This window comes from Vipera ursinii (genome assembly GCF_947247035.1).
Source record: "Vipera ursinii genome assembly, chromosome: 5".
NCBI lineage: Eukaryota > Metazoa > Chordata > Lepidosauria > Squamata > Viperidae > Vipera > Vipera ursinii.
Window position 1 is genome coordinate 40,899,822 of NC_139518.1, and position 15,304 is coordinate 40,915,125.

At 38.0% G+C, this 15,304-nt stretch overlaps 1 protein-coding gene across 4 annotated transcripts in view; it reads right to left on the reverse strand.

Annotated features, from left to right (window-relative positions):
• The window catches only part of VPS8 (VPS8 subunit of CORVET complex), a 99,796-nt gene that overhangs the window by 1,410 nt on the left and 83,082 nt on the right, over positions 1-15,304 (reverse strand). For 3 of the 4 annotated variants that reach the window (XM_083363712.1, XM_083363710.1, XM_083363711.1), the window contains exons 43-45: positions 11,747-11,916; positions 11,056-11,224; positions 825-905 (exon numbers count right to left, since the gene is read on the reverse strand). In XM_083363712.1, coding sequence (XP_083219838.1) covers positions 825-905; positions 11,056-11,224; positions 11,747-11,916 — 420 coding nt within the window. The remainder of the gene's footprint in view (positions 1-824; positions 906-11,055; positions 11,225-11,746; positions 11,917-15,304) is intronic. The other variant, XM_083363713.1, reaches the window with a different exon arrangement.

Sequence of the window (15,304 nt, forward strand, 5' to 3'; positions counted from 1 at the left end):
TGTGACTATATCCATTAGGATATAGATATATTATAATATATCTATATATATAATATAATATATAATAATATATCTATATATTATAATATATAGATATAATATAATCTATATATTATATATAGAGATATATATTTACATTAGTTAATAATTTAGTATTATGGCATTTCAGGATGATTGTTATGAAAACAAAGTGTGTTTAAAGAATAAAAGTGTAAATACTGTATATACTTCAGGAAAGTACGAACCATTTCTGAAGGAAACCTCAGACATTCTACCAATCAGTGTCTGTCTGATGCAGAACAATTGAATGTTTTATTTAAAATATTATTGTGCATCAAAAGGCATGGATGGAGACAGTCAAAATGGGTCAAGGTGCTGGAAAAAGCTTCCTTGAGAAAAGGTAGTTTTATCTAGGGCTGTTTAGCTTGGGAAAAAAAGTTAAATGAATTATGGTAAAGTTGAAAAAAAAATCTAGCAAGGTTTAAAGGAAATGTAAACAGATAAATGTTTCATCTGCTCTGACAGACCTGTATGCCTTTCAAAGACAATTGCTATTGAAAGAAAGCAGGACAAACAATTTCACTTACTGCATTTCATGCTTAGGGGCATCAAATAAACATTTGATTGGTCACAATAAGATGTAGAACTTGATAGGACATTGATTTCTTTCAGTGTGTTTTTTATGTCCCTGCCTTGTTTATTTTCCATCCCAGACAAACACAGCAATAACAATGACCTTTACGATATATCAGATATATAATGTCTGAAATCATGCCAAAGTTTGATCCAGTTTGTATTAAAAGGAAAATACAAAATTACATTACCCTTGATGTTCCACGATATAGACGACAGAGCTGGTCAAAAGCCTGAGCTTGCTGAGGATCCAACAGACACTCTGAACTAGTCTAAAAATTGAACATCATTAACTTAAATAACAGAGTGGAAAGGGACAGTTGCACTTCTGAGCCCAACATCTGCTCAGTGCAAGAATCCAAATTAAAGTATCCCACAGTATCCAAACCGTGCTTGAACCCATCCACTGTCAAGCTGCTCTTGCTGCTAGGAAGCTTTATTTTCTAATATTCAATTAGAAGCTATTTTTCTACAACTTTTATGTATTTTCTATATCATACCTTTTGGAATAATGAGAAACACCAAGTTCACATGGATAGACTGGGAATCCATAACATTTATCAAGAAACTGGCATACTTTTATAACCAAATTCAAACAATCTGACCTAATTCCATAAAGGACTGAAAGTGAATAATGCTGTAAAGACTATAGCCCAGTGGTGGCGAACCTATGGCACGTGTGTCACAGGTGGCACGCAGAGCCCTCTCTGTGGGCACGTGTGCCGTTGCCCCAGTCCTAGGCCTTCAGCTGTGTTTTATAAAACCTTTTCACTTTAGGCCTCCACCATGTGCAAAAAAAAAAGGTTCAATTTCAACTTCTCACAGGAAAAAAAAAGATCTTGCAAAGTTGGAATTGAACTTTTTAGTCCCACCCAGTGTGCCGTTACCACCGTAGCCATGCCCACCCAATGGGCCACACCCACCCAAAGGGCCACACCCACCCGGCACCCGATGATTCATAAGCGGGGTTTGGGTTGCAGTTTGGGCACTCGGTCTCTAAATGGTTTGCCATCACTGCTATAGCCAAAGATTATGCTGCACTCTTTATGACAAACTTCTAAACCTTATCTGTATTCTTTATAACAAATAAACATTAATTATCAATGTAATCTCTCCTATGGAACTTCAGTTACATTAGGACTTTGTCAGGTTTCAATGTCAATGAATTACAAAACTTAATTATCTCCTTGAAAATAGGGAGGGAAGGAAGGAAGGAAGGAAGGAAGGAAGGAAGGAAGGAAGGAAGGAAGGAAGGAAGGAAGGAAGGAAGGAAGGAAGGAAGGAAAAAAGAAAAAAAAATCCAACCTATCAAAACCAACACCAAAACAATGTGAGTTAGACAATACCACCACCAGATGGATTTGCAGTTGGCTGACCAATCACACTCAGCATGTCCTCCTCAATGGAACTACACGTCCATAAAAGACAGCACCCAGTGGGGTACCTCAAGGTTCTGTCTTGGGTCTAGTGCTCTTCAACATCTTCATAAATTACCTATATGAGGGAACTGAAGGGAAGCTCATCAAATTTGTAGATAACACAAGGCTAGAAGGAGTTGCTAACACTTTAGAAGATAGATTCAAGATTCAGGAGGATCTTGAAAGATTTGAGCACTGACCTCAATTCAACAAGATGCAGTTCAGTGGTGAGAAAAATAAGGTCTTGCACTTAGACAAGAAAAAAATGATGCACAGGTATAGGATAAGCAGCACAACAGTAATGTCTATGAGAGGATCTAGGTGTTCTGATGGACCACTATTTAAGTATGAGTCAGCAGTGTGCTGCAGCTGTCAAAAAGGGCAATATAAACCCAGGCTGCATCAATAGAAAAATAGCATCACAATCATAGTAAGTGAAGTAGCACTCTGCAATGCACCAGTAAGGTACAATTGGAATACTGCATCTAGTTCTGGTCATCCCAATACAAAAAAGTTACAGGGGCCCTAGAAAGAGTGCAGAGAAGAGCAACAAAGATGATAAAGGATCTGAAGACTAAATTGTATGATGAATGGCTAAAAGAACTAGGTATGTTTAGGTTAAGAGGCTTTAAGGGACACCTGATAGGAGTCTTCCAATAATTGAAGGACTGTCACAGGGAAGTGGGGGTCAATTTATTCTCCATAGCACTTGAGATCAGAACAAGAAGCAATGGGTGGAAGATCATCAGAGGGACATCCAATCTGGAAACAAGGAGGAATTTCCTGACAGTGAGAACAATTAACCAACAGAACAACTTGTTTCCCAGAATTACAGGTGGCCCATTGCTCAAGAAAAGATTGGACAACCATTAGTCCAGGATGGTATAAGGACTCCTGCCTTTGGGCAGATAGTTGGACCAGAAGACCTCAAAGCTTCCATCCCTATGATTCTGTGAATATTAATTTTATCTACTAAGTATTAACTATTGCACCCAATATTGTGTCATCCACTACATGATAAGCTTTGTCTGAACCTCAGATGGTAAGTAATTAATGGAAATTCTGGAAAAATATAGGTAGAGGACTCAAAAACAATCTTTTTGTGTATCCAGTTTTATATTCCTTTGACAAAAAAGCATTGATAAATGTTCTTTGTCATGATTTTTGAGAAAGTTCTGTATCCACTTGTCATGCCATCAAGCACACAGTTAGCTATCCTTCCAACCATCATCTCAGAGATTACTGTGCCAAATGGTTTGCTAAAGTCAAGAAACATATCTACACAATACCCATCATCTATTGAGAAAGTTACCTAAACAGAATATGACATAAGAGTACTCTGGCAAGATTTGACAAACCCATACTAAAAATACTGCATTGTTTTCAATGTACTTTTAAATCAATCTCTTTTAAAAGTATTCTTTAGATGAATCAAGCCCTGGAATCTTCCCTGGTACCAATGTCAGACTAAATATTTTGCAATTTGTTGGACTCCCCTTCTCCTTTGAAGAGAGAGGACATTTGCCCTCTTAGAGGTATTTGAGGATTCACCAACCTGTGATAAAAGATTTGTCAAGGATACTTGATACTTAATAAGGGTTCATCTAGATCACCAGCTAGTTCTTCCAGTACCCTAGTATGCAATTCAAAGTAAAAAGATATTCCTTGGCTATATTTTTAATCTATCCTTTTCACAATTTCCTGATGGAACACATAATTGTTGTTCCTTTGAACATGATGATCAAATAAAATATTGAGTGGCTCTGCCCCCCTCCCTTTTGAGTTACACATATTTTGCTATCTTCATTGAGCAGCTGGTATATTGATTTTTTTTCCTTTTCATTTTCTTTTGAACAAATCTAAAGAAGCCATTTTCATTACCATCCTTTGCTAATCTCAGCTCATTCTGAGATTTCTTTTTTCCTGATACCAGCTCTACAATTCAAAGCTGTCTGTAATTTTCCTTTGTGATTTGGCCCTCTTTTCATTTCCTGTATGTATTTGTTTGTTTTTAGATCTTTATGAGTGTTCTGCACAATCCTTAAAGTTCTGGTTGCTATATTTTGAGCAATCTTCTTTTAAAAAATATTTAAATAACTAATGTAACCCTCCCCATATTGTAAAGGACTTCTGAACTGACATTTCATTTAATATTTCTTCTAATTTATTCTCCAAAAACTAAAAGTAATTGAATTTGTGAATTTAAAAGTGTCCAAGTAAATATGAAGTTACATGACTTTATATGTTGATTCCAAATTACCATAATTAAGCAATACCAGGCTTTTTCTTTATAGAGTTCTATACACAATAATACTATAGAATAATTGGTTCCTATCTTCAGATAAGATATGTTTTCCCCTTTGCTATATTTTTTGAATATTTACTGAAAGTAATTTTGTTACTGCCATGGAAACAAATGCACTATTTCCATAGCAAGGAAGATAAAGTAGGAATAGTTAAACTGATCATTTTGTTCAAAGAGGAGAATATATTTTAAGTACTTTTTTCACTTGGATATCACTTCTAGAATGTTGACTTTTGTTTTGTCGATTAGATAGATTTGTTCTTATACAAATGGCTAGTTATATATTAATGTGTAAAAGCAAAAAGTTGAGGCTGGAGTATTTTTATCTTGTATTGTGCTAAAAGAGTCAGAAGTCAAAGCCTTTTCTTTCTTTTTTCCGTTGTACCCCACATTTTCTTTTTCCCCTCTCTTTTTCTTTCCCCTAATTTCTTATTTTTATTTTTCTTTGTATTTTATATATTAAATAAATATAAAAAGAAGCTTGGGAGATAAACTAGTTGTTCAGATACTTTTTTCCTATCGTCTTTCAGGTAAATATTGTTAAAGAAAATGATGAGAGAATCTTGTTTTCTGTTGGGGTGAGGTATCAAGAGCTTAATTATTGATTGGAGATTTTTTTCAAAGGTTTTGCTTCCTGAAAACCTTTTGGTGATTCAAACGGAACACAAATATAATTTCACAATGACTGTATCACGTAGTATCCTTGAAAAAATATGAAATTAACTTTTAATGATTATAAGGTATTTAATTGCATGTTTTCCACACGCTGCATGAGTTCATCAGAACTAAAAGTGTTTTGCTGACGATTTTCATTTGTACTGTGTCTGATGTATCTCGCTGCATTGTCCAACAACAGCCAGCTAGTGCTTATGGATTCCAGTTGCCCTGATACTGTTCTTCTATTGTGATAATGTTTTGGTGAAGCCTTTCACTATGTTTGTCATTGACTGCACCTAGATTTTGGGGAAAGAAGTCCAAGTATGAATAAATCTTCAATGACCTGTTGCACTTCATAGTCTTGTATACTGTAAAACGTTTGTCAACAGTTGAATGTAGTTTGGTGCTTTCTAGTTGCCAAGAAAATTCTCAATGAAGCTTTTTTTTGCCAAATAAGGTAATTTGAGCCGGACATTTGTCCCTCAAGTGAGAAATCTGGGTTGATTTATGTGATGATGTTATCTGTTTTACTGGCTGTCCAAGATAATCTGAAGAATCTTCTCCAACATCTATATTCAAAAGCAACAATACTTTTTCTTCTTTAAAGTCCAACTTCCATAGAGATTCCTAAGGAATATCATTGCTTGCTATATGCTGATTTTTGTAAACAAAGACATATCACTGCATCTGAATATAATATTTTCCAAGGCTTTCATGGCTGTTGTACCAGTTTGCTTTCTTCTGTTATTTGAAGGTGTCTTTTAGCACATTCCTCTTTAACTTCCTTAAGTTCATTCCACAGTTTCTATGGTTGTTTATAAATGAGGCTTAGGATTTCAAAGTGATTCCTAATATTCTCTTTAAAAGTAGTGGATATGTGTTTAAAATGATGTTGTGGGAACAAATTGGTTTTCTTCTTCTTTAGTTTAGCCTGGAACTCACACATGAGCAGTTCATGTTCTGTTCCACAGGAAACAGCTAATCATGTTTTTCATGTTAAAACTGAGCTCCTCCACTTCATTTAATCAATAAAATAGTCAATTTAATTTCAATTAACTCCATCTAGTGATTTTGATGTATACATACATTGTTTTAATATGAAGACAGTCTGAGCTCTGAAAAAAACATTGGAGTAGCAGAAATTGCTTTGTTGTTTTCATACTTCATTTCAATTTCCTAAGCCATACAATCCAAATATATCTTCCTCCTTAATATTTACAACTTTGGCATTCTAGTCTCCAGTCATAAGCAGGACTTCTTGCTTGCTTGTTCTATTTATTTCAAATTGAACTTGATTGTAAAATTCATTAACCTATTCTTTTTCTGCATCAATAATTGCAGCATAAAATGGAATATCTTTAGATTGTTCACAAAGTCTCACTGATTTTATCTGGTCATTTATTGCACTTTAATCTATACCCTTTGTAACTATAAAAGGAAGGCCATTCCTTTTTTGTGTGTGTTTCATTTCTTAAGTAATAAACAGTGTGATCTTCTGAGTGAAAAGTGTCTAGTCCCACCTCACTTCAATTTACTGTACTATGCCTAAAATAGAAATTTATTATTAATTTAATTTCATATGTCACTGTTGAACTTTCCCATGTTCATGTTTCTTAATGTTAGGTCACATTCTCAGTGTTCTTTGCTTATCCCTCCCAGAAACATCCCCTTGCCATAATGAGGCTAGGACTTGGAGGAATCAAGATCTTGACAGCATCAATAATGTACTGGAATGAAAATGAATATGTACCATTATGTAACACTCAACTGGATAGATACCTTTGAATTTCAACAAGTACTTAGTTCTCATTATTATAGGAATTATCCTTCAAGAACTTCAGGTAATTAGACATATTCAAGCATGATTTGGTAAAAATAATAATTTTGATCTCAGCTAGAAACTGTTCTAGTCTTGCCTTGGGCACAAAACCAGTTTGGTGACCTTTGGGTACTCACTCTCTTTCATCCCTTAAGAAGCTGGCAATAGCAAATCATTTTCAAAATCTTCAAAAACTATAGGGACTTTTCCAGGCAGTTGCCAGGAATCAAAACTGGCATGTACATGCACACACATGAAAAACTAATGACTCTGAAGAATAATTGATTTAAAAGCTGAGGGAAATTTTTTGCAGTGGAGGAAATATAAGCAGAAAATGGGATATTCACTCTTAAAGAGTTAATTAGTAATATCTTTTGACACAATACAAAATAAATATAATTTATAATAAAACCAATAAATAAGAAATACATATAGTTATAATATGCCCACTAAGGTAATCCACCTACATTCTCTAACAGTACTCATTTATCAAATTCACCTAAGGAAAACTGATATATTCTAAGTGAGCATTTTCTACTTTGCTCTAGCAGCCAGATTACTTAAAAGCTTCCGATTTATATTAAAAAGCTTGCAATTGACACAGAAGTCAGCACTCTGATAAAACTACAAAGTATGCAAATGCAATTTTGGAAGGCATTTAGAAGAAACACTTAAGCATCCCTCTTTATGTTCAGATTTTCAGTCAAAAGTATATTCTTTCTTTCCTTCATACTCGCATGTACAAATATAACCACTCATGGAAAGGATTTATCTTTGTTCATAAAAATTCAGATGTGAGTAGGCACAGAATCTGGGCAAGCCTTAGCACATTTCTGCTCACACAAAATGCCTATTATTCTTTGGCATGTGACTGTATAATTTTGGTGGCATCATTTCATTTCATTTCATTTATTGGATTTCTATACCGCCCTTCTCCCTAGGGACTCAGGGCGGTTCACAGGGCATATATAAATAGGTATACAAAAATTAAAAGAAAATTAAACCGTGCCCAATAAAATACAGCAATAATAAAATAATAAAACCAATTAAAAAACCCATATTCCCCTTCAGGCCAGACCAGCTAACTCAAACAAATGGGTCTTCAACCCGCGACGGAAGGATCGGAGGTCCGATGCCATCCGGAGCTCAACCGGCAGTTGGTTCCATAATGCCGGGGCACCCACAGAGAAGGCTCTCCCCCTGGGGGCCACCAATCGACATTCCCTGACTGGAGGCACCCTGAGGAGGCCCTCTCTGTGGGCACGCACAGGGCGGAGGGGAGTTGACGCCGGCAGCAGGTGGTCCTCGAGGTATCCCGGACCCATGCCATGTAAGGACTTAAAGATCATAACCAAGACCTTGAACCTCACCCGGAAGACAACTGGTAACCAATGCAGCTCGCAGAGCAAAGGTGTAACATGGGAGTAACGGGAAACTCCCAAGACAACTCTCGCGGCCACATTCTGTACCAGTTGGAGCCTCCGAGTGGTCTTCAAGGGAAGCCCCATGTAGAGAGCATTACAATAGTCTAGGCGAGAGGTCACGAGCGCATGAGTGACCGTACACAGGGCATCCCGGTCCAGATAGGGCCGCAACTGGCGCACCAGGCGAACCTGGGCGAAAGCCCCCCTAGTCACGGCTACTATATGGTCTTCCAGGGTAAGTCGTGAGTCTAGGAGGACTCCCAAGTTGCGAGCCCTATCCACGGGGGGGTAAGAGCTCACCCCCCATAGAAAGCGGTGGAACATTTTGAATGTCCCGGGATGCTGGAATGTACAGCCACTCAGTCTTGTCAGGGTTGAGTTGAAGTCTGTTCCTCCCCATCCAGACCCGTACCGCCTCCAGGCAACGGGACATCACAGCGAGGGCATCACTGGGGTGGTTTGGGGTCGAAATGAAAAGTTGGGTATCATCAGCATATTGATGATACCCAACTCCAAAACCACGAATGATCTCACCCAGCGGTTTCATGTAGATGTTGAACAGGAGAGGCGAGAGAACCGACCCCTGAGGAACTCCACAAACGAGAGACCTAGGGGACGATCTCTGCCCCCCTGCCAACACCGACTGCGAGCGACCCAGGAGATAGGAGGAGAACCACTGAAGAACTGTGCCTCCCACTCCCAATCCCCTGAGACGCCGCAGCAAGATACCATGGTCGATGGTATCAAAAGCCGCCGAGAGGTCTAATAGGACTAGGACAGAGGAATATCCCCTATCCCGAGCCCTCCAGAGATCATTCACCAGAGCGACCAATGCCGTCTCCGTGTTGTACCCGGGCCTGAAACCCGATTGGTAGGGGTCCAGATAATCCGCTTCATCCAGGACCAGAGGGAGCTGATGCGCCACCACACTCTCAACAACCTTCGCAAGAAAGCGAAGGTTGGAGACTGGACGAAAGTTGTTCAATACAGCTGGGTCCAAGGCAGGCTTCTTGAGGAGAGGTCTCACCACCGCCTCCTTCAAGACGGTGGGGAAATAACCCTCACTCAAAGAAGCAGATATGACCACCTGGAGCCAGCCTCGTGTCCTCTCCCTAGCTGCATAAACCAGCCAGGAAGGGCACGGATCCAATAAACATGTGGTGGAGCTCAGCCTCCCCATAATCCTGTCCACTTCATCAGGGGTCACAGAATCAAACTCCTCCCAGATAACATTGACAAGACCGCCCGTGTCCTGATCGCCAGACTCTGCCCAGCTGGAGTCCAAACCGGTCCGAATCCGAGCGATTTTATCCGACAGATGTTGACTAAATTCCTCGGCACGACCCTGCAAGGGATCCTCCCTCACCTCCTGATTAAGAAGGGAGCGAGTCACCCTAAACAGGGCGGCCGGGCGATTATCTGCGGACGTGATGAGGGTGGAGAAGTAATTACACCTCGCCACCCTCATTGCTGCGAGATAAGACCTAATATGGGTTCTTAACCGCAACCGGTCGGATTCAGATCGGCTAGACCTCCAGCAGCTCTCTAGGCCCCGTTTCCGACGCTTCATCTCCCGGAGCTCCACGGAGAACCATGGAGCTCGCTGGGATCTGCACCGGGTCAGGGGCCGCAAGGGTACAACTCGGTCAAGTGCCTCAGTGGCCTCAGTGGCTGCCCTTTCCCAGGCTTCCACTAAGGCATCCGCCGAGTTGTGAGCAATAGAGGCAGGCATCACTAGTAATAAAATACAATTCTTCTCCTACATAAAGGTTACTTCACAGGATGGGCACTTTCCCACATTTATTTGCATGTAACAGTTAAGTACAATTTTCTTTCTAGGTGTTATATAGGTACTCAAATCAGTTACATACATTAAATAAGTAAACTTAGAATTAAAAAATATAATAATTAAATAGACTAGCAACATGAAATAACTAGATATCAGTTGGAGAAAACCAATGCTTACAGAAGGCATAAAGAAAAACCACTTTTATCAGTGATTAAAAAAAATACATCAGACCTTTGGTTTTCAATGAATCAGGAATGTATGCACTATCTATTCAAGCATGCTAGCATTTAAACATGGTAAGGACTATATCAACAACATTTTGGATGGCTGATACATCTGTTTGAGACTACAAGAACAACTTCATTGAAGATGCATTGAAGATGGTCATTTGTGCTCCATCATCTCTTGATTATTTTACTGTAATTTGTTATATACCAGGCTATGGCTGAGAACTATTTAGAAACTTCAGCTGGTCCAGAATGCAGTAGCATGCATGCTCAATGGTCAGTCACTTACTCCAATATTACATTTCTGCTGCAGAGCTGCACAGGTTACTAGTAGATTTTTGAGTATAATTCAAGATACTGGTTATTACCTATAAAGCTCATTATGGTTTAGGAGCTGTATATTTTAGAGACCATCTTTCCACAGTTTCAGCCTTTCCTGCCCATACAATTAGGGAGTTCCTGCTAAAAGACAGGTATAGCATGAGGGGGACTAATGTTGCATCAGCTCCCCTCCTCTGGAATAGCTTATCTCCTGAAATATAGATTGTCCCCCTACTGATGTAGTATATATGGATGTTTGGGCAATTATCTGTACCCCAAAATGCTATTTTCCATAAATACATAATTTAATCATTTACTTTTGTGGCTATTTTGATTAATAATTATTTTTATTGTAACTTTTAAAAACTATCTAAAGTCTAGTTAGTTTCAAGAGGCAGACTAAGTCAATCAATCAGTCAGCATATCAACCTTTTAAGAATGGGTCACTTCTTCAAGTCTTACCTGAGCAAGTGATACCGGAGTTCTTTTCTTTGTCTCCAAGGAAGTCAAACTTACTTTCTCTCCTTTATGACTTGCACTGCATTTAAAGCAAGTCCACCTCATCTGTCCTTTTGTTTCAGTGCCACACTCTTTACTTAGCAGACAAAGAGAATGGTACAAATGGCCACAACTGTTATAAAAATAGATAATATATATTACATTGTATGCATACATAACAAACATAAACCTGAAAACCAACATCTTAAAATGTATAATCAAATCTAATTTTTTTACAACAAATATTATACTTCTAAAAATATCTTAATATTTAAGCCATTTTTAGACATTAACAGTGAAATGTTATGGTTCCTTATTCAAAATTCCATGCAACTTCCTACTACATACATATTCAATGGAATGCACTCTTAAGAAACCTTCTTTCTACATTTATTGCTTGCTACATCAGACAGCACCAAGTCTCATTTATTTTATTATTATTTTATTAGTAGTAAGGCTATAGTTTGGACAGTGATCAAAAAGGTGACATATACATACATCAAATTATTAGTGATATAGCAATAGAACACTGTGTGCTCAGTATTAAAATTCCTTATCTTATTCATTAATTAATAAATCTGAGCTCTCCAGAAGTCTTCAAATTCTCCCTTGCAAACCCACTCATTGTTGAACCTATTCACTAATCTAGACTTACCTGAAGACTATAATTTGGTCGCCTGTCTGTTGCCTTCTTTTGTATTGTTGCAAACAAATACAGCAATAATCTTGTTTGGGATTGAGCCCTCTAGTCATAGATGCTTTCAAATTACGTAAAGACCAGTGGAGATCGTGGTTAAGTAAGCTTGTTGTTGTCTCCAAAAGGGTCTAGCAAGGAAAAGAATAATGTAGAAATCATTTAAGTTGTAGCCACATTATATACATTTTGCATGTAGAAAAGTATCTCCTTGTGAATATTAATGCAAGACAGAAATTACACATCTTAATTCCTAAACAACCTAGCCGACAACTTTGTCACCCAAAAGGTGGAGGAGGGAACTAGACATAAAGCTATACTGGATTTAATCCTTACAAATAGAGAAGAAGTGATAGAGGGAGTCGAAATTGTCAGAACCTTGGGTGAAAGTGGCCACATCATACTGGAATTTAATATAATGCAAACACTAGTAATAGAAAACAATCCAACCAATGTTTAAATTAAAGTTCAAAAGAGCCAACTTTAACAAAGTGCTTTCTGATTTATTTATTTTTCCATTTTAGTTAATTATTTCTACAGCACTTGAAATCCCCCCTCCAATAATTACGTAGGAAACATTACATCTGCTCATCCCTCAAGATTCAGCACAGAGGACATGCTGTGAGTCCCTTTGACTAGGGATCTATATTTTGACACTGAAATAAAAGAAGCTGAAGAACAAGAAGACCAAAGAATACCTGATCAAGAAAAATCTCTTAGAAACAAGGAAGATTAAGGAAGCACTGGAAATAATAAAAAAAACAGATAACCATTACAGCCGAAAAGATCAGTAGATATGTCCCAAAGGTGCTTTTTCAAGAGGCAACTGGACTTTATTTTTCTTTGAAGTCTTTTCACTTCTCATCCACTAAGCTTCTTCAACTCTGATTGGAAGGTAGGGAATGGAAGGATTTGTATAGATATGAAGCTGGAATTGCACACTAAAGGCAAAATCTCCCAATTTCAGTTGAATCAGAATGGTTTTTAACATCCACCAATGGAGACACTGCATTGAATCAGTGAGTGCAACTATTAGACAATCCAAACAAATACAACAAAAAATCAGCTTGGGTAAAGGATGTGGATAAAAATAAAAAAGAAGCTGAATGAAAGAACTTGTAATAATAGCAGAAATGGTGATAAAAGGGAAAGGAAAATCAATAATTGGCCATTACCAGATGAAGATGAATTGCATGGTTTTTGGTTGAAACATCTGACAGATCTACGCCCACTCATTGCCAAGTAATTTAACAACATACCTCAAAGAGGCAAAACTGAAAATTGGTTAACATCTGGCAAAATTTACCTGATAATGAAAGATCCAGCAAAAGGGCAGCACCAGACAACTGCAGGCTAGTTATCTGCTTACCAATGACTTTCAGATTGCTAACTGTTGTGGTAGCTCATGGGTGTCAAACTCACTACGTCACGTGATGTGTCTCGACATATCGTGACTCTTTTGCATTGCTGGCAATGTGGTGGGCGTGGCTTCAATATGAAACCGGCCCGTGGGCTGGCAGTTTGACACCCCTGTGGTAGCTGATACAATTCAACAGCATCTAGTTGAAAATAAGCACTTTCCACTTCAACAGAAAGGAAACTGCCTAAACAGCAGAAAGACAAAAGACCAGCTCTTAATTGACAAGGTGATTTTGGAATACTGCAAGAGAAGGAAAGATCAACTTGAATGTAGCTTGGATTTATTACAAAAAGACATTCAACTCTCTACTACATGATTGGATAAACAAGTTCCTAGAAATAACATCAGAAACATCAGAAACTTTCAGTGCAAAAATCAATGGCACAATGGAAGATACAATTGCTGGTCTAGGGTAGGAGAAGTTAATATCAAGAGAGGAATCTTTCAAGGAAACTCACTGTCACTATTTCTACTATTACTGTTGGTATTGCACTGATTCCCTTGTCAACAATACTGAACAAGTCAGGCCATGCTATCAAACATCAAAAATATCTGCCAAACTATTCCACCATCTTTAAATAGATAATTTGAAGCTGTATGGAAAATCACCACTTGAAATGGGATCGCTAATCAACACTGTTCAAATATGCAGCCAAGACATTGCAAAGGAATTTGGATTGGATACATTCAATGGGAACATAGTGATAGTTGAGGGAATCAAGATGCCCTATGGAAATAACAGCATCATTACAAATATCTGAGAACCTTCAAACTCACAAGATCAAACATGCTGAAGTCAAAAAGGTTAGAAGTAAATACATTGTAAAGGTGAAGATCTTAAAATCCAAACTTAGTGAAGGAAATATCATTTGAGGCAATTGACACCCAGGCAATTCCTGTCGTTAGGTATACATCTGGAATTGTGGTCTGGACTGAACCAGAAATAAAAGCCCTAGATGAGAAGACCAGAAAAATAATAGCAAATGAATCATGCCCTTCATCCACACAATGATGTTGACAGACTCTACTGCCAAGAAAATAGGTGGACATAGAATGTTGCAAGTACACCAAACAATGGAAGAAGAAAAAAAGGGCAATGGAAGAATATCTGAAGGACAGTGAAGAAGATGCACTGAAGCTGATATACCAGGAAGGCTTACTGAGTACTGAAGAGATCAAACTAGCCTACAAGAAAGACCAAATTAAGATTAGAAAAGGGACATGACAAGCGAAAGTATTACATGACCAATACATTAAAAAATAGCAGGTCAATCAGATAATAAGACCTGGCAATGGCTAAGAGAAGGAAAGCCAAAGAAAAAGATAGAAGGGCTAATTCTGGCCACACAAGGCCTTAAGAACTAATGCAGACAAAACCAGAAATGAGAAGACAGCAACAGACAGCAAGTGCTGCCTCTGCAAAGAAGCTGAACAAACTGTGGTCCAACTAGTTAGCTGCTGCAAGAAGAACTCAGAATACAAACAATAGCATGGCGAAGTATTAACAATAGTGCATTGAAATCTCTGCAAGAAATACTCCTTGGTGGAGCAGTGGGCTAATGCCTCCTTAAGTAACACCAGCTGCCTGCAATTAGTGCAGGTTCGCATCCCACCAGGCTCAAGGTTGACTCAGCCTTCCATCCTTCCGAGGTAGGTAAAATGAGGACCCAGATTGTTGGGGGCAATTTAGCTGACTTTGTAATAATGCCGCTTGGGGTGTGTGTGAAAGCCCTAATAAGCAGGCATATACATAGAATGAAGGCTACTGCTAAGCTTGTAAGCCGCCCTGAGTCTTCGGAGAAGGGCGGGATATAAATGGAATTAAAATAAATAAATAAATAAATTTGCCTGCACACAAAAACTGGTGGGATCATAAAATAGATAAAGTAATACAAAATAATAATCATAATCATAATCATAATAATTTAATTTTTATACCGCCCTTCTCCTGAAGGACTCAGGGTGGTGTACAGGGCAATACAATAAAATACAATATATAAAAATTAAAAGAAATATTAAATACAGTAGCCCAATTAAATAGATTAATACAAAATGTTAAAATACCCCTAAACCCATCAGACCAGGCCGGCTTGTTCAAA